Source organism: Tamandua tetradactyla, chromosome Y, assembly GCF_023851605.1.
Source record: "Tamandua tetradactyla isolate mTamTet1 chromosome Y, mTamTet1.pri, whole genome shotgun sequence".
In the NCBI taxonomy this organism is placed as follows: domain Eukaryota; kingdom Metazoa; phylum Chordata; class Mammalia; order Pilosa; family Myrmecophagidae; genus Tamandua; species Tamandua tetradactyla.
The window spans coordinates 14653914-14672803 of NC_135354.1; the positions used below are offsets into that span (position 1 = coordinate 14653914).

Genomic DNA, 18890 nt, shown 5'->3' on the forward strand with positions numbered 1-18890 from the left:
AGTAATATACCTAATCCAAAATATCCCCTTTCAATCATATTTGCATGCAAAATTCAGCACTATTAATGGCACCCACAAAAATGTGCTACCATCAGCACAATGCATTTCCAAAACTTTACAGTCTTATCTAGCACAAGTCAGTACAAAGTAAGTTCTGTATCTAGAAAATATGCTTATTAAAACTTCCTTCACCTAAGTGAAGCTCTGGATTTTCAAATACCTTAGCTGAACTGATATTCAAAGTTCCAACAAGGGAATGAGCCAGACCTTCTCAGTTTTGCTCACACGAATAAAATAAAATCCTAAAGTAAGCCAGACACAATAGCATCAGGACACATTATGAACCAATAAATAAGTGATTTGCTTCTTAAAAGAAAAAAGTTTGACGTTCCTAAGTGGCCAGCTAAGAAAGGATTCATGAAAACTCCCATGTAAAAGATTACTCAAAAATGTATTAAAGAGCTAAATATAAAAACACTTGAACAAAAGATGGGGGGTAAACACCAAAGGACTCTGAACTTGGCTGGTTCTTGTATGATTCTAAAACACAAGCAACGGAAGCACTAGGCTAAAGCAAAATCAGAAATACAATGAAAAACCACTTCACAACCACTGTAAGCTATCACTAAGAAGCAAAAAGTAATATGTACTGTTGAGGATGCAGAGAATAAGCACCCTCATCTATTACTGTGAGAATGCAAAATGGTACAGTCATTATGGAAGACATGGTAGCAGTTCCTTCGAGATTACATACAGAATTTTACCTCATGACCCATCAACTGCAGCCCCATGTAAATACCCAAAAGAGATCAAAACAGGCTCAAACAGATATTGTAAACCAATGTTTACAACAGCACTATTCATAACAGGCAAAACATGGAAACAAAATGTCCATAACACATAAACTGATCAAGAAATGCGGTATATACACACAATGGAATATTATTCAGCCATTAAAAGACATGAAGTTCGGACACATCACATGAATGAACCCTAAAAACATCACTGTGAGTAAAACACAGGATACAAAGAGTTATTGTATGATTATATAACAAATAGAAAAGCAAACACAAAGACATGAAGAAAGAAAAGGGGAGTTCATGCATACTCACTGAGTGTGTTTGTGGACACCTGGTGACTTTATGATGATGATGATAGCACAACACTGAATATAATCATACCACTTAAAAGTGTACACTTAAACGTTATTAAAATGGGAAAATTGTTTTTTATATGCATGCTACCACAAACACCTCTTTCTCACAAAACAGCAGAGTAACCCTGTTCATTTTCGTTGAAAGAAGAATCCTGGTATCTGCTAAATGAAGACACACACACACACAAACACACTCATACACTGGAAACCCACAAAAACTACCTAACAGATTATTTTGCATTAGGATGCAGCACTATTAACACACATTGAATCCACACCCATTCTTTTATCCATCAAAGTTCTAGTACAAATAATGTTTTGTTTTTCCAGAATTGAATCCAGGACAACCCAAATAATAAGCAACACCAAAAGCATTCTTTTTACCACTGAATATTACCATGTGTGAGCAATTTCAATCGTTAAAATTACGTTAGAAACTGTGTGACCTTCCATAAAATGTTGATCACATACTTTTTATTTCTGTATGTAATTTAATGTTCTAGTGAGGGATTTCTACCTATCTAAAAATGCTTCAATGGGTAGTAAATTTGGCGGTAAGTTTAGAATATTAAAGAACTTAGCAAACATCTAATACAATATTGAGTTCCTTTTAATGTGTATCACTCTTCTCCATGTACCTTGGTCTTTTTATACAATACCTCAGCAAAGTATCTTTCTAAACGGGTCAGAGAACATCTGAAAATTAATAACAGAGAATATTCCATTCCTGTGAAATCTGAAGAGGTCATCATTTTAAGTGAATTTAAGAGAATATCAAAATTTTATACATGCAAAATAACATTGGCATACGTTCCACTTTCCTCAAAACTGTTATCAACAATATGCCAAGCGCTTAAGTGGTTAAAGCCATCAGCTGTGTTGGAAACAGATTTGAGGAAGTTAATTAGGGGAGGAGAGTGGGATGATGGGGGAATGTCATTTTAATCTCTCTGGGCCTGTTTCTTTACCAGAGATCTAATGGTTAGTTCTCTGAGGTCTCTTTCATTAAGAACAAACTATGATTCAAAAGACATGATATGCTTGTTTCATTTTAACACTGGCCCAGTGCCACACTTTCCATTACAACATTAGCATAGAGTCACAATGACTTATCCTTACACCACTTTCAGCTTTATGCGGTGCCAATTTAAGCAGATCTCAAATTAGAAATCCTTCAATTGTCAGTTATAAAATAATATAAAAATTTTAAGTCTTCACTTTGATTATTCTTTGTAAAATTGTGATCAAATCATTTGGGAATAACAGCTATCATAAAAGAGAAGGCTCCTAACACTCCATGTCATTTTAGTATCTTAACACGTATTTTGTGTTTATGATTAAATGAGTCTCATAAGCATGAATCCCTGCAAGTACAAAGATTTCCCAATAATTCAAATTAGATACACGTGACATGTGTCATAACTTGGCACAGAAGTAACACTGAAATAAGATCAAAAGAATCTGCGTTCTGGCCACTGGCACTAACAAGCAGTTCATTAGTAGGAATTCTACAGTTAAACAGGAACCCCGCCCCCTCACAATGCTGCATTTTAAGACACACTATTAAATTAACTGTCTAATGGCTAAAAGAAATTAAGCAGCAAAAAGCAAAGACAACAATGGTCAGAAAGGTCTATTATGCTAAAATGGGGAAAATAAAGCATAAACTGCAAATGTATTCCATCTCCTATTATGCTGCCCAACAGCAGAAAATTTATTTCTATGAAATGCTATTATTCATCGTATCTCATTAATTTTATCATATCTTTGCTATTATAGATATGCAGGGATTAATGTAAACTTGCTGTGACTTCTGTGTTCATGAGAATACTAAGCATAAATAATGCAGGAATAAATATTTACACACATGGAATCAAGTTATAAAAATAATTTTTCAACAAAAAAGAATCTTTAGATAAACCATATTTGATACAGACCTAATGTGTTGGTTGCTCTACAACTAGTATGACCTACATTACATTTTCAGTTTTAACATTTTGGTAAAATTGGAGGATAAATGCTATATATTCTACAAAAACACTTATGTTTGCATACCTATTTAAGTGACTAAAAATTCTGAATACCTATGAAAACGAATACTAATCTACACAGTCCTTGATCTCAGATGGCTTTATCTAAGTAATTGTTCACAAACTTCATAGAATAAAGTCATGAGCAAAATGTACACTCTTTAAGCATGTTTTATTAGTACCTATATTCCAGCCTCAGATTTGGACTCAATATTTCTAAGGAAGTGAAATTATGCTGTATGAAGGCATGCAAAGGTGAATGTATTTCCTTTATACTAATTTTATCATTGAAAAAGAAAAAAATATTCCACAAACTATTTGATAAATCTCTTCTCCAAAAAAAGAAGCATAAGACTCAACTGTGGCCAATTAGGTCTTCATAGCTCAGTTCTTAAAATTCACATTATAACTGATAACTTTTAACAAACAAAAATCAAAAGAAAGGTTACAATTTAAACATCTCATGAAACACATACCAAAAATCAATACACACAATAAAACACAGCATTAAGATAGGAAGCTTAAAATATATTTGACAAGACATTTTCTTTATTATAGATCTCAGTTAGCTGTGGCTCTTCATTCAGAAATTAAGAACATTTTTTTCATTAAATTGGGGACTCCCTCTTTCCTAGGCTTAACAGTTTGAGAAATGCTTAATTTATAAAAGTTATTATAAAATTAACTTTCATTATACATTTCTAACATAACATTCACAATTGCAGTTTAAAGCTTAAAATGAATGTTTTTTAAAAAAATTACATCTATGAACTTTTTGCATATTAAAAATAATCTGTGAATCTTGCCACCTAATGTCTATTGTTTGAAAAACTTTCTATGCCTTTAAGTAAAAATTTGACAAATAAGGTATCCATATTTCCAAAGTTAAGATAAGTAATTATTAATTTAGTATTTGCAGCTATTCATCTTTCACACTGAAAACTGCTATCCAAAACAATGTTCTAAAATCTGCACATTTTGGGATTTTTTTTTTAATAAATGTAAGCAAAAAAAGGTGTAACGAATGTATGTTATCAAAGTTAGTATAAAATACACATGACTGCCTATATAAGAAAATACCCCAATCACTGACTTCAGCTGCAGATTTCTGCCTTCCTTAAATTTTATACAAATCACAAGAGAATATCTAGTTAGCTGACACACATGTACAGTACACTTACTCGTTCACACTTGCTCATACTAGGGCTCATTAAAATACGTAGTGATTATTAGCCAATTTATTTAATATATCCATTTGCTGGAAATGGTCTCAATAGAATAGGAATTTCCTTTTACAACAGTGGATATTACTCTTAAGTTTCCTAATATCAAAAGAACAAAGTGGATTAACATTTTACTTCAAATATTTCAGCATCATAAATTTTAAAGAAATATAATAAATACTTTAAAACAAACATTAAACTGCTTTAACAAGCTACACTTCTGCCAAATGGAGGTTTAGTTTTCTTAACAGGCGATAACAAAAATCCAAACTGTAGAACAAATTCTCAGAAAAACTGTAATGTAAAACGCTGAATTCAATTTAGATCTGTAAATGAAAACAAAACAAAATCTGTGGAAAAAATAATTCTTATACTACAAAAGACTACCACATAAAAGCTAAAACCTTCATCCCCTTAGGCTGAGAAATAAATTTACTTGAACAAAAATAACACATCTGAACAGAAAAATCTATATAACATATTTTTCTTAGATCTGATTTCTTCCCAGCAAACATTTATGAAATCTTTCAGAATGCTGTATGCTGTAACATATACTTATAAGGACAATCCTTCTATTTTCTTCTTTTGTATTTTGGTTGTAGGAGTATTTAAGAGACCATAGTTCTTTAAGAACAGAAGTGTTCTTAACCAAATTATCCTTCTCTTAAGTCAATTTGGTGATAGGAGGAAAGAACAGAACAATGGTAATTCATCTGAAGGGTTCTTCTCCATAGGCAGGGTTTTCAGCCGATCAACAAAACAAACCCTTAAAAACTGGTCAAACTAATACAAATTACCTTCACCAGTGTTTTTATCATATCTACCCATCACTCTGCCAAGGAATGTTCCAAGTAAATGCTGACACATAATCAGAAATGCATTCTTCTGAGGAAAACCTTAACCTACCTAGATCTTTACCCTATCATTTCTAAGTAGCTTCATATTCATGCATGCACTGATAGGTACTGTAATTTAATCCTAACTCAGCTGTCAAGATGTTAGGATTTTTTTAAGTTCTTAATATAGAAAATAATTATGAATCCTACTATCAAAGTATGAACAGTTTATTCACAAGAAATACTCTGGCTCATGGTGTCTAAAGTGAGCTACATAAAGGAAACAGAATAATGTATTAATTTCTTACATATTTCTTCACTTTCTCTTTTCAGATATGCTACAAATTACATATTATAAAGGCAGAGTAGCATGTATAGTTAAAATGAAAAAATAACACCTTGATAGCATATATACTCAATTTCTTTTTAATGATGGTGTAAGTAATCTAATCAGTCTGGAGGCACATCAAAATACAAGGCTCACTGATGAATAAGCATAAGGATTAATACATACATACATACATATATATATATATATATATATATATAATACACCAAGTATAAAAGTTATAAACAGTAAAATCTTGATGATGGTGTTATCGTTCAGTTTAAAATACTTCATTTAAGACTTTAGTATGCTTAGATTAAAGGAAATTGTTGGAGCTGTTTATAGATTATTTATAAAATAAAAAACACAAATTTAATATATATATAAAAAAAACACAAAGTTATCTACTTACATCATCAATATCTTCATCATCATCGCCAATGTCATCAAACTGAATTTCATCATCATCTCCAGGACCAAATGTATCTGTTTCATTTATTTTAGCTTAATATAAAAAACAAATCTACTCATTATTTAAGAAAGATGTTATTTAAATGGAAAGAAATGAATCTGATATTAAGTAATGAGCTATACAAAAAGGGAGACTTTTAGAAGTCAAACTTCAATATAATTTCTTTGAAGAAAAATTCTACTTTATATCTAATGAACCAATGATATAAAATATTGTACAGTAAAATCCTCAGACTTCCTAAATCATTACAATAAAGAATAAGTGCTAAGATTTTTTTCTTTGAAAAGGTGTTTTTAATAAGGCAAGTAGGCTTTAAATTACACTAATTCAAAGTCATTAAAACTTCACAGCATGCTTCAAAAGATTTGTGTATACTTCTATTTAGCATGTATAAGAGTGTTAAGATGAGAAATGCTAGTTCACCCATCAGCTAAAAACATTTCGTCAAACCATGTTAGTCATGAAAGTTAGCCAGGAAGCCCTATAACCAGACATATAAGCTCTTCCTGAAATGCCAATAAATAATTTTATCAGCGTTTTTATGCTTATGTACAAATCTTCTATCATGAGTAAAAAGCAATAAAATAAAATGAATGCCAAGTACAGTTAGAAACAGAACATTTCCTCTTTGATAAAGTTATAAAGGATTTATTTTTATCTTCTCAAGTTTTCTGCAGCAAAAATGTGTTACTTTTTCATATAAGAAAAAAGTCTGTTAAAAAAAGCCCACCCATGATAAAGGGTCACATTTTAATCAACAGTGAGAGACAAATCTTTTCCCTTTCAGATCAGGAATAAGGTAAGGATGTCGACCTTTCCATTCAATATTGTTCAAGTTTCAACCAGAGAAATCAGGGAGGGAAAAGAAATATTGGAAAGAAAAAAGTAAAACTATCTCTATTTGCAGACACAGTTCTGATTATATAGAAATCCAAAAAATACACAAGAAAACTACTAAAGCTAATAAACAAGTCCAGTAAATGGCAGGGTTTAAGATCATCATTAAAAAATTAACTGTTTCTATACACACACAACAGATACTCTGATGAGGAACTTGAGAAAACAGTTCCATTTACAATAGCATCTAAAAGAAAAAACTATCTAGGAATAAATTTAACAAAAGATACAAAATAATTGTAGACTTAGCACCACGAAACACAGCTGAAAGAAAATAAGTCCTACAATAAAAGACAAAACATTCAGAGTTCATATTATGGAAGACTTAATACTGTTAGCACGTCGATATGCCCTAAGTGATCTACAAATTCAATTCATCTATCAAAATTCCAGCAGCCTTTTTTGCAGACACAAAAAGCTAATTCTCAATTACATATGGAACTACAAGGGCCCTAAACAGCCAAAACAATTTTGAGAAACAAAGATGGAAAGCTCACACTTCTCAATTTCATATTGTACTATAAAGATTCAAAAATCAAAACAATGGGGAACTGGCAAAAAATAGACATGCAGGTCTAAAGAACGAACTGAATCTCCAGATACAGACCCACACATCTATGGCCAAGTGATTCTCCCCATGAACACCAGCACATGCAATGGGGAAATAGTTTGGCAGTTTGGCCCACATATACAGTGTTAGAAAACTGGATAAGCAGACAAAGTAGATTACAGGTTACCAGAAAATGGTCGGGGAAATAGGAGTTATATGTTTGGTGAAGTGTTTGTAAATTAATTTAGAAAATAATGTATCCTATGGGATCCTTCTACACTAAGATGAAGTATACACTGCATCCACTTAAAAAAACACTGTAACAAATGTATTCGTTTGGCAACTATTACATGAAAATGTGGAGGAGTTTTAAATTTTATAAACTCTCCCTCAAAAATACATTTACTAGAAACAATTCTATTTACTTCTAAAATACATAATATAATGAAATATAGGTAGGCACAATAAGTAAATACACCATCAAACAAGTAAATATGTAAAACAGAAGTGTTTACCAAATTCTTTCACCTAAACACCCATAATAACACAGTATTTTAAGGAACCATCATGACTCAGACATTACCATGCTCTGGAAGCTCGCCATATGCCTTCAGACTCCTAGCTTCATCTGCATTGTATTTTAAAATCACATCAGCTTTGTTATCCTTAAAAACAGACAAACATCTTTTAAAACTTGTTATGACAAAATTATCAGTTGTTCCAAAAAATATTTTCGAATTAACATTTTTTTTAAAAAGCTCATTTATAGTTCTGTTAAAAATGCTACTGTTTTTGTTTACTCTCTAAAAAATATCCTTGGGTTGAAAACCATCAGAAAGTAGTTTGCATGCATGCATAATGATTAATATACCTTAGAAAAGATACTTGAAGATATCACTTAATATAAGACAACTGGACAGATCTAATCTTTTAGGAAACTTTTGATATGACATATTCTTAAGTACATTATCATTCAAATTTCTTGTAAAACTTCAAAAACAGAAGCCTCCCTCAGGAAGAGTGACTAAAATACCAGGGTTGAAATCCAAGAGTGTATTTTTAAAAGCTCTGTGGTGTTCCTGATGCAAATAGCCCACTAAGAACTACTGATCTAAAATATTCACATTTTCACATCTGAAAGAATCTTACTTCTTAGAGGGGATAAAATGCTAAAGTTGCACACTTAAAATTAACCTAAAAAATTAATTCAAAGAAAGGAAGCTTAAATTATCTCAGTGATGTAATGGGAATTCAACACCTCTCAAACTCTAAAGTATAAACGAAACATAAATTCAGATTTTGATTCATTAGGTCTGAGAATGGGAACAAAGTCCCATAATCACGGGACTTACATAATCACGGAGCACAGTAATGGAGTTACAAGTCTTTGAGTAGTGAGATTTAGATGAAAATTCAACCAAAAATTAACCAGGAGAGTTGGCCCAGGCTGTAACTTTTTTTTTTTTTTTTTTTTTTTTTTTTTTTTTTTTTAAAGGAAAGACAGAGAGAAGGAAGGAAGGAAGGAAGAAAGGGAAACATCTTTAAACATTTTCTTGTTTTACTGTATTTTGTTTCTTTTGTTTTTGTTACATGGGCTGGGGCCGGGAATCGAACCGAGGTCCTCCGGCATAGCAGGCAAGCACTTTGCCCGCTGAGCCACCGCGGCCCGCCCCAGGCTGTAACTTTTATTGTTAAAATATCACTCCTTTCAGAACTGTGGTTTTCTTGTCCTAACAGTGAATTAATTAATGATTATTTTATTGTATTCGTTTATTATGAAGACCAAACAAGATAATATACACGAAAATATTAATTCTGGAAGGTAAAAAAAAAAGGAAGAAAAATCAGTATATGGCCTTGACTATAGTAACAGAACAGTGATGTCAGTGGGAGAAATTTAGTAAGAACATTCTAAAATGTGCTCTTCATAACATCAACAAAAACAGAAATAAATGTCAGGATCCAAATGTTGTGAAAAATTTGGAAGTTAAGCAAAGATTTAAAGCAATGTGAGGAGAATTTAATTCAAGAAAAATGGTGACTTGATAAAAACACTCATCTTTGTGGTATTAACTTTCCTATTCCCAATCCCCTCGTTCCAGCTCTATGGAACAAGCAGATCAGCACCTACTGGTGGAGCAGCAGCGTGAAACCTCCCCAAAGTTCCTTTTTCAGAAAACTGTCCATCAGTTTCTGGAATGTCCCATTGTTTATTTGGTCTGACTTTAGAGCTCACATCCCAATCTCATCCTCCTTCCCCCGACCCCAGAGGAATGTGGGATGTGGTGAGGTGGGTGTGCACTTAAAGCAGAGTAAATGACACCATGGCCAAAAACAGTTAAAGCTTTCATGTATTCTTTGGAATCTAGCAGGCCACTCATAAAAATTCAGCATTGTGGGTAGACTTTGGAAAAACCTCAAAAGTTCCTAAGTCCTCAATACTTGCTGACCCTGAAGCTGTGCACAAGTAGGAAGTGATAGCATCATCAAATGGCATGCTGAATGTTGGAGGCATGACTTCAAAACACACAGACAACCCATCTGAAAGACTAAGAATCTTAACCATTCCAGGAATTTTAGGAAATTTCAGTCCAATCATTGTTTGACCTCTAAGCTAACAAAGTAGATTTTAATGGTCACAAATCCAACAAAGAAAGAACAAAGGCATTACAGAATTGATTCAAAAACACCACTAAAAGCAAAAATAAATCCTAGAAGAGGGAATGAGATATCCAGACCTGAATGTTTTATTTGAAATATTAAATTTTCAACTAAAAAATAAGGAGACAATTAAGGGAACAGAAAAATGTAGCTCATGTATGGGGGGAAAACTGTCCCAAAACTGGACTTAATAGACAGACTTCAGTCCATTATTTTAAATATGTTCAAAGAGTTAACAGAATCAAGGACATCTAACAAAAATCAGAATTTTGTCATGCTAAAAACAATATCAATAAATCATTTAAAAAAGAGAAATTACTGGAGCTGAACGTGAAATAACTGACTTCAATTTGCCAACTTCAACAATGGATAGACTACACAAAAGATCAAAAAGGATCTAGATTTAATGTATCTATCAAAAATTCCACCTAACAGCAGAATTTAAAAACCTCAATGTAATTTAAGCACAAGGTGATGAGTTCTAATAGATGGAAATAAAATGGGATTTCACACACCCTCAAGTCTACAGATTTACAACACTGACAGCAACTAACATTTTTTCCTTTGAATGCTCACCTTAACCTGATATAACTTATTTATCACATTTATAACACATGTATGTGTGTCTTATCTTGTGAAATTTCACTATCATGCTTTATGATGGGAATCTTGACTTATTCATAAGCATCCTTTTGAAGAGTGGTTCCCATCTCTAACCTTAAGAACTTGAACCTTAAAATTATAAAAATAAATGAGGATGAAGCCTGAACATAATATTACTAAATTTTTGTTTTGTTAAGAACACTAAAACTGTACCATATAATTACTCTCATTTCCACAAAAAGTAACATTTAAAGAAAACAGACAAGCATCAGAAAAAACAACAGGAATAATATTTATGTACCTTCTTTTATCATGGAGCAGTGAAAAAATTTTATCCTACACCAATAATATTTTACAGACTGACGTTCGAAAAACATTACCTAGCCTTTAATGTTTGATGACAACATGGTCTGTGGTATTTGTACAAATACATAAAATATTTACTGCATATCACAAAGAATTAACAACAATGTTGAGCATGCCTTTCCACAAATTATATGCACTATCGTCTAACCATGGAAATTATTCTGAATTAGAAAAATATAGTTTCTAACACAACTGGTCCTTACTAAATGTGTGAAAACAGAATGGAAAGATGAATATATGGCAGGAATTGGTCCAATATGCTTAACCCGTATTTTCTAAAACTGTAATTTTTACCTGATAGTCCCGAAGACCAACCAAAATAACGTCTGAGGTATTTATCCAAACCTAGGAAAGAAAATTTACTAATTATATTTCAAATAAAAATAAACCAATGTATAACGTTATATGTCTTCACACACACACACATATACAGAATTTATCTGTTAAGAATTAGGAAAAAATACAGTAGTGATAAAACTATTGGTGTCTACTTCACAACTTTCTACAATTTAAAATGATAAAATGTAAGAATTCAAATATTTTCTTTCCACTACTTAAGTTTTAAAATTCTAGAACGATTGCTCATCATGGATATTAGAAATTTTTAATCTCAAATCACTAAGATGTTTAATTATACACGATATTCATCTAAATAAATGCAGCCCCTAAAATCCCATTAATTTGGAAATGAAAGGATTAACAGATTTAAAAAATAGGTATTTTTGACTGTATGGCTAAACTATTGTGATGAAGAATTAAAAATTATCTTCACGGCAGCCCTATTTTTTTAGCATAGGTAATTTAACACTCATAACAATACTAGTATCTAGTGTATACCATAATGAAAACCATTTATTGCTGGTTTCCCCAAGTAAAATATAGTCAAGTCCATGCACTATATTTAGTCTTCTTTAGTGCAGAATACTTTCCCAGCTTGTTTTTTTTTTTTAATTCCTCCTTTTGTGGCACTAACATTTTATGAAAGATTCGGCTATTTGATTCACAAACTGGGTTTTGTCTGTTTCTTCTTTATTAGGTTCAGGTTAAACATTTTTTGGCTAGACTACAAATTAAATTATGCAAATAATCCATTTTAAATAGAATCTTAAGAAACTTATCATCAAGGATCTTGTTTTATTGATTCACATTGTCATGTGAATCCCTGTTCTACTGAAATCTTTTGGGAACTCATGAAACTGAGTTGCTTGGTGCATATAAACCAAAACAGAGCTGCTTAAAAATAAAAACAAAAAGTAAGAAACAAATTTTATATTAAAGTTAACATTAAGATCTCCACACCTACCTTTTTTCTCAATTTTCCTCTGATATGACATAATCTCTTTATACCATCAAAACACATTGCTTCTAATCGTCCATTACCCAACATTTTGATTACCTGTGCATACTCTGAGAAGAAAAAAAGAAATGAGCTGTTCTGCAACTTTTGTTATAATGTAACAATGTGACAACTGAAATGTAGAATACTGTACATAAAAATTTAAGTTTATGCTAAATTTCAATCAAACACAAAATGTTAAAGTATATGACTTGCACAGTAATGTATTAATATTAATATTCTACTCCGGAGGGACTGCTTTCAAAGTGACAATCTAATTTTATTCAGGAAAATTAAAAAGTTTTCATCGGTTCAATGATTTCTAAAGCCTCTCCTAGCTGTGTTTGAAGTAGATACATAGTTCTCCCAATTTTAGAGTAAACAAAGCCTATAGAGCTCAAATAATCTGTCCCACGTACAAATGTTACTTTCACGAATAAATGCTCATTATTAGAAATGTTTTATCTATTCATTTTGAGTAGACTATCACCATGACAGTATGCTATAATTTTTATCATCTGGTGGCTTCATACCAAAATGTACACTAAACCTGGCTCATCAAACTCTCACATTCAGATCCTAGCTGGAATTTTGGCTTTCCTTCCCCTGTGAAATTTTAGAGTTAAGTAAAGGTAGCTTAATAATTAACAATGCTTTGTGAATACCTTGGTGATTATTTTAAAGTTCTTATAAAAACAGGAATCATATTCCTACGTACAATTCCAAGCGTTTAAAGCAAAGAATTTCCAAAACTATTCCCAAGAACCCACTTAATTCTTTTAATGCACACTGGTAAAAAATTAAACACTAGTCACTATGGGCCAGTCACTTCTAAAATTAAATACAGAATGTTAGGAAGTGTAATGGATGACTACATTATAAAGAGAACATCTACTAATTTATAATTAATGACAAATTTGAAAGGGAAATTTGTGAGACCAATAAGAGGGAGTCATCCTTTTATTTTCAAACTTTGAATCCAATTTACTAATCTGCGTTTTTCCAAAACAGAGGTAAAAAAGAAAGAAAATTGATTTTGAAAATTTCTAAAGATTTCTTCATTGAGAGGGAAGAAGGCTAAGAACTAAAAGACTTCCTACAGTAAACACATTTCATATAATTAAAAGATGCTGACTTTTTATTGGTTTGTATTTCTAGTATCAACAATTCCACCAAAAGTTCTATATTGAAACATTTTTTTTTGCAACGTAAGTGCTAAAATTTATTGAGACAACTAGAGAAATTTAACACTGACTATATGTAATTATCTAATATAGATTCTTGATGGAGCACTCTATATATGCACTGCTAAAACTAATCACCACCTATTTATTTTAATTTCAGTTCACTCAAATAGCCACATTTGGCACATGGTTATCATACTGGACAGCACGATAAGAGAATTAAATTAAAATTAAATTTCTTTTAATAATTCTACTATAGCTCTGAAAGAAAAAGATTGCTCTTAGGTGGAAGGTTGAAGTAGTTATATCGAAAGTAATATAATGTCACAATAACATTTAAAATGGTTACAAAAAAATACACATATAAAATGGTAGTTATCGGTTAATGTAACGAGAGTTTATTATGCTGGTATTAAAATTTTCCTGTGATCTGACATTATTCAAAAAAAAAAAGAAAGAAAAAGTGCTTCAACCATTTATTTCACTCATTCTTAATACCTTGGCTTGTACTTTTAAAATCTATTGACAATCTTAAAGAACTAAGAATGACAAATTCATTTTTTTAAAAAGGGCAAAGTTTGAGAATTTGCATTACCAGATATCAAAACTTATTTTTTAAAAGTTAAAAAAGCATTTTATTAATTTTCCTATTTAATAAAGCAAAACTATTCTAAAAAAAAGAAAAAAATCTATAATAATCTAATAGGTCTGTTGATAGTTGTTTCATTTTATTACATTTTATGACGTGCACTAAAGAATTAAAGACCTAAAAAGTAAAAAGACCTTGGAATATGCCCCTCACAAATATCCATGATTACCAAATGATGAACGGCATAACTCACTGCCAAGACAATAAAAGTACATGAAGTATGGAACTTCAGCAATATTTGCTAGGCTTAATTTTCTCAGAAACATAAAATTCACTCTTAGTCATCCTACGTTATTTTTCATAAAACAATGAAAACTGTTTACAAAAATGCCACCAATCTATCCTCTATCTAGTCTAAGAATATTAAAGAAAAGATGGCTAAAACTGAGTTCTGGAGAAGTGTGGGAGAAGAGAAGTAGGAAAGAAAACTCAGACATGCAGGATTCTAACATGACTACTCATTTAGGTTTAAAGACTGAAATTTACAATGAAAATGTTAAAAAGAGCCTAATTTAAAAAGTCTTACCTTGCCCATCTTCTTTAAACACCAACTCTCTTTTTTCGGATTCATTCTCATTTTTACCTCTACGCCTATTTTTACCTCCCTTACCTAATTGATTAAAAAGCAAAAAGTAAATAAAAAATGAACTGCAAAGGATTTGTAAGACAGTATATTTTTCAAAACTAAAATAAGGCTTACAAGACTCATTTCTAGTCTTATGTAGAGAAAAAGTTAAAATACATCACTTAATTCCTACATTAGTAGAATTAAAGATGTTTAAATTATACTTAATTTAGTTACTTCCTTCTAGTCCTATATTTATATGATTAACACATTCTTTCTGATCATTAGTTTTGGGATTTTTTCCAACATAAAAGTAGGTCTTATGTAAAAATATATAGAAGGAATATTCCAGAGATTACTATCATTTTCACAATAACTTCACCATACTAAAGATATACTTCACTCTTTAATTTTGTATTACTGTTTATTACTGAAGTTGAATACATCTGAGTATTTTTACTAACTTTATTTCCTTGTGAAGTTTTCAACTAAATAATTTTAACTTTGGGGTAGTTCACAGCATTTCATTCCCATTTTAAAACTAAACCACAATGGTAGTCATTTCCAAAATGTTACACATGTACTAATAATGTAAGAGTTTGAAGTACAAAAGGCTCACACCCAAAATAGAATTAAAAATCTGCACGGAACCCTGCAAAGACAGACATATAACTTCTTAAACAAACTCACTCTTTACTTATTGTAGAGGGTAGACTGTCCTGTGGGCCTCCGTTATTGCATAATCCACCTAGTTTCAGTATTTGTCATCACACTAATCAGTCATCAAAACCAATTCCCCAGAAAGAGAAAAGTATTCTATGTATCAAGATTTATCACGTCATATCTTCAAACTAGACTGTACGCTCCAACAAGGTAAGGATAAGACTTCCGGTTTACTGAGTAGTAAAAAGGAATATGGCAGTTTTTCAAATGTTTAAACCAAGCTATTTCAAATATTTCTTAAAAAGCAGAAACTTAAAAATCGTATCTAGCAAACCTCCTGATAGTACTTTTTAGTCCAAACACACCTCATGAGTAAGAAAATGTGTTTTCCTGATTTGAAGATAGAATCCTAAATTTTCCAGAAGAAACAAGCAGAATAAAAATCCACTCAAAGGAAAAGTAATTCAACAAACAGTGCACAGTAATGTATATCCTTACTTGGGTAACCCTCACCAAGACTATTCACTGGACTTTTGGATTTTCAAGTAAAAAGTATAAATTTTACAACTATAAGCAATAAGCATCATCTTGTAATTCAAGGGCCTTGAAAAGGAGCCTTCTTCTGAGTAACATAGGAGACAATATGACTAGTTTTCCAAGTACCGGAATGATAATCACCAAATTCAATATGATGACTATCACTAGAGAGAGAAGAGAAGGATTTGGGGAGGGGTACAGACAGGGCTCTAACAGTATCTGTTGAAATTCTAAGGTTCAAAAGTACTGGATTTCCATGGTTCCAATATATCATCTATGTTTTGCATACTCAAAATATAAAAAGACTTAAAACATATATAAAAACCTGCTGTTTTACTAGAATTACCTATACTCTCATGAACTTTTTTTTTCTTTAATCATGAATAACCCCAGGGAATGGACTGAGATGTGCTGCAGTACTGGGGTGGGGATAATACTTTTGCCCTGGCCTCCCTGCAGATATGTGCACCAAAAGATGCTTGTACATCTCTGGACCTTATTCTGATTCTGTCCCTGTTTCTGCCATATTTTACTGCCTGGTAACATAGTGTATTTCAAATCAAATATGTTCGAGACACTCTCTAACGGGATCTTTCTAAGGTATTATTTAGTTCAGCAGTCCTTTCCCCATGGAAACAAGGCAGAACCTATTACTCGAAAATGGACTCAGACAGAGTGGAATTGATTTTATCTACCAGTATGTACTAGATAACCACTACCTTGTAAACTGTACTAATTCTAGGTGCATCCAACAGATATTTGTGTGTGTGCTTTTAAGCATATAGCTAACAAGTGAATTGGAAATGTCAGAACTAGAAATAAAGGTGAGAACAAGGCACCTACTGAAATCACCCAACTTCCATTTCAAAGGAAACCAACAATTACACTGGTTAGAAGAAAGTTATTAAGACTTCTTCAACTTTTTATCATATTTGGCCTTTCCCAGAACTAAGAGGAAGACTTTTCTACAAAAAGGATTCGTGAGTTCTGTTATGAGGCCGGCAAGGTGCCCTGGAGCTGTGACAGGTAAGAAGAGAAAATGATGTACAATCAGTGGGGACCGCAGTTTAAATACAAAGAATACAATTACGTCTGGGTCTCAAGAGACTTTTGAAGGTTGTGAAACACGGTTCTCTCTAGTAAAAAATACGTTTTTCTGTCTACAATTTTCTTCGAGAAATTACAGGATATAAAAAATAATAGGCGTGATCGGGCAAATATTTTTCTTGACCCCGTGTTCGACCTACCATTTTAGAAATTTCAAATAAACTTATACTGAATTTTGTTAATTCATCAACATTTTGCTTCACAACGGACTCAGACAATGACGCAAAAGCATCACAGTTAAGTAAATCTGAACACACTTTCTGGAAAAAAGTGTTAAAGTCTGTAAAAGGTGGGAGGAGTAAATTTTTTAAGATGAATGTACAAAGTACCGAAGTCGACCACGGTTTATAAGGAGACGTCTGCGCTTTTCAACAACACCGAGCTATCTTTAAAGAAACAGAGTAATTTCCACGCCCAGAAAAACCGAAGGGCTAGATTTGCGAGGAACTGGCAGCTCCTGAAAAGGGTCTGGTTTGTCCCCATCACCAACTTTCGGTTTGAAGTTTGCTGCCAATCAGGAGTAAAAGCCTACATTTCTTGCAACAGGGCCTACAAAAATGGCGTTTGCTCCACCAACTAAGAAACAGAAATAACTTCTCACTCCTCTGCAAACGTCAGAGGCGCGTGAGAGGCTCCCTGCAGGGAGCGGGAAGGGAAAATTGGAAGGAAGCTCACTCCGGCCTTGGCAACCGGCGATAGTGGGCATGGTCCGGGTCTCGGACTAAGAAAAACTAGTCCGCGGGTCCGGATGGTATTACCTTTATTCTTAGGCATGGCGGTGTGGACTGAACAGCTGACTCGCTGCCTCCTTTACTGGTGGGAACGCGGCAACTTGTGTTCCCTGCAGATAAAAGTACGCAGCCAGGAAACCCACAGAACAAAGCAGATACGATAGTCCAAGCAACTAGCGCTGGTCGCCGCTAAATGGCGTCACAGCTACGTGCGTTCGTTTTCCCTCCCACGCTGCTGCGCGAATCATCCTTAACCCCATGACGCAGGCGTGAAGGGAGACGTAGGATTTGCTAGCAGGTAAAAGGCCGATGCTGGGATGAAGTGGTCGAGCAGCTTCAGACAAACCATAGGTGAGGTTTACTGCTCCTTCTGTTCCACAAAAGTATGTCTCCCTCTTGAGAAGCTGCTGATGCGATAACTGACTTTATCATTAACTCTGTTTTAACTCCTTTTTGTCCACCTGATGGCTAGCTAGATAAAAAAAAGTTACTCAGTGTATTTAGCTAGACTGCCTAACGTAGTTCTCAGCAGCTGGAAAAATATTTATGATCTCTGTCTTCACTGGAGCAGCCTAGAGCTACTTTAAGCCTAAAAAGCCCTTGGTGAAATAGTTCGCTTTTGGCCTAATCTCAAGAAACTTTTCTGTTTCCAGAAAACCTCCCATACTTTGCTTGCAGGAGTAAAACAGTATGTGAACTAATCAGCACCTTCCTCCTCTTGCAGGACAAGATCAAAAACCCAAATAGTCAACAAGAAGAGGAACCCATACGAAAAGAGTACATGCTGACCAAACGGCTTTTCCTCTTCTATATATTTTTTCCTTTTTTTCTTCTGAACCTCTGCCATTTCTTTGTCTGTTGGGGGTTATGAAAACCTAAACTACCCTTCCCACTGTAAACCGGTGTTGGAAAGTTTTTCCTCCAGATCCTTGATGAAGCATCTTCAAGAATCTCACCTCATCGAGACAAAGAGACTTGTTTATCAGTCTGTTGTGG

The 18890-nt window shown here is 32.9% G+C and overlaps 1 protein-coding gene across 1 annotated transcript; it reads right to left on the reverse strand.

Annotated features, from left to right (window-relative positions):
- Positions 1-3713: 3713 nt before the first annotated feature.
- LOC143672593 (eukaryotic translation initiation factor 1A, X-chromosomal-like) lies at positions 3714-18117 on the reverse strand. Its single transcript, XM_077147184.1, has 7 exons — positions 17922-18117; positions 14818-14901; positions 12426-12529; positions 11417-11467; positions 8076-8157; positions 5986-6077; positions 3714-4735 (listed from the first exon to the last, which is right to left on the reverse strand). The coding sequence occupies exons 1-7, from the start codon at positions 17935-17937 to the stop codon at positions 4730-4732; spliced, it is 435 nt and encodes a 144-aa protein (XP_077003299.1). The 5' UTR covers positions 17938-18117; the 3' UTR covers positions 3714-4729.
- Between the last annotated feature and the right edge of the window lie 773 nt (positions 18118-18890).

Bases quoted from the DNA above. Each gene is read 5' to 3' on its own strand.
- LOC143672593 (XM_077147184.1), bottom strand. The intron at 8,158-11,416 runs GTAAAAATTACA...TCTGTTTTTAAG, and splicing joins TTGGTCTTCGGGACTATCAG to GATAACAAAGCTGATGTGAT. The intron at 6,078-8,075 runs GTAATGTCTGAG...TTTTATATTAAG, and splicing joins TGGCGAGCTTCCAGAGCATG to CTAAAATAAATGAAACAGAT.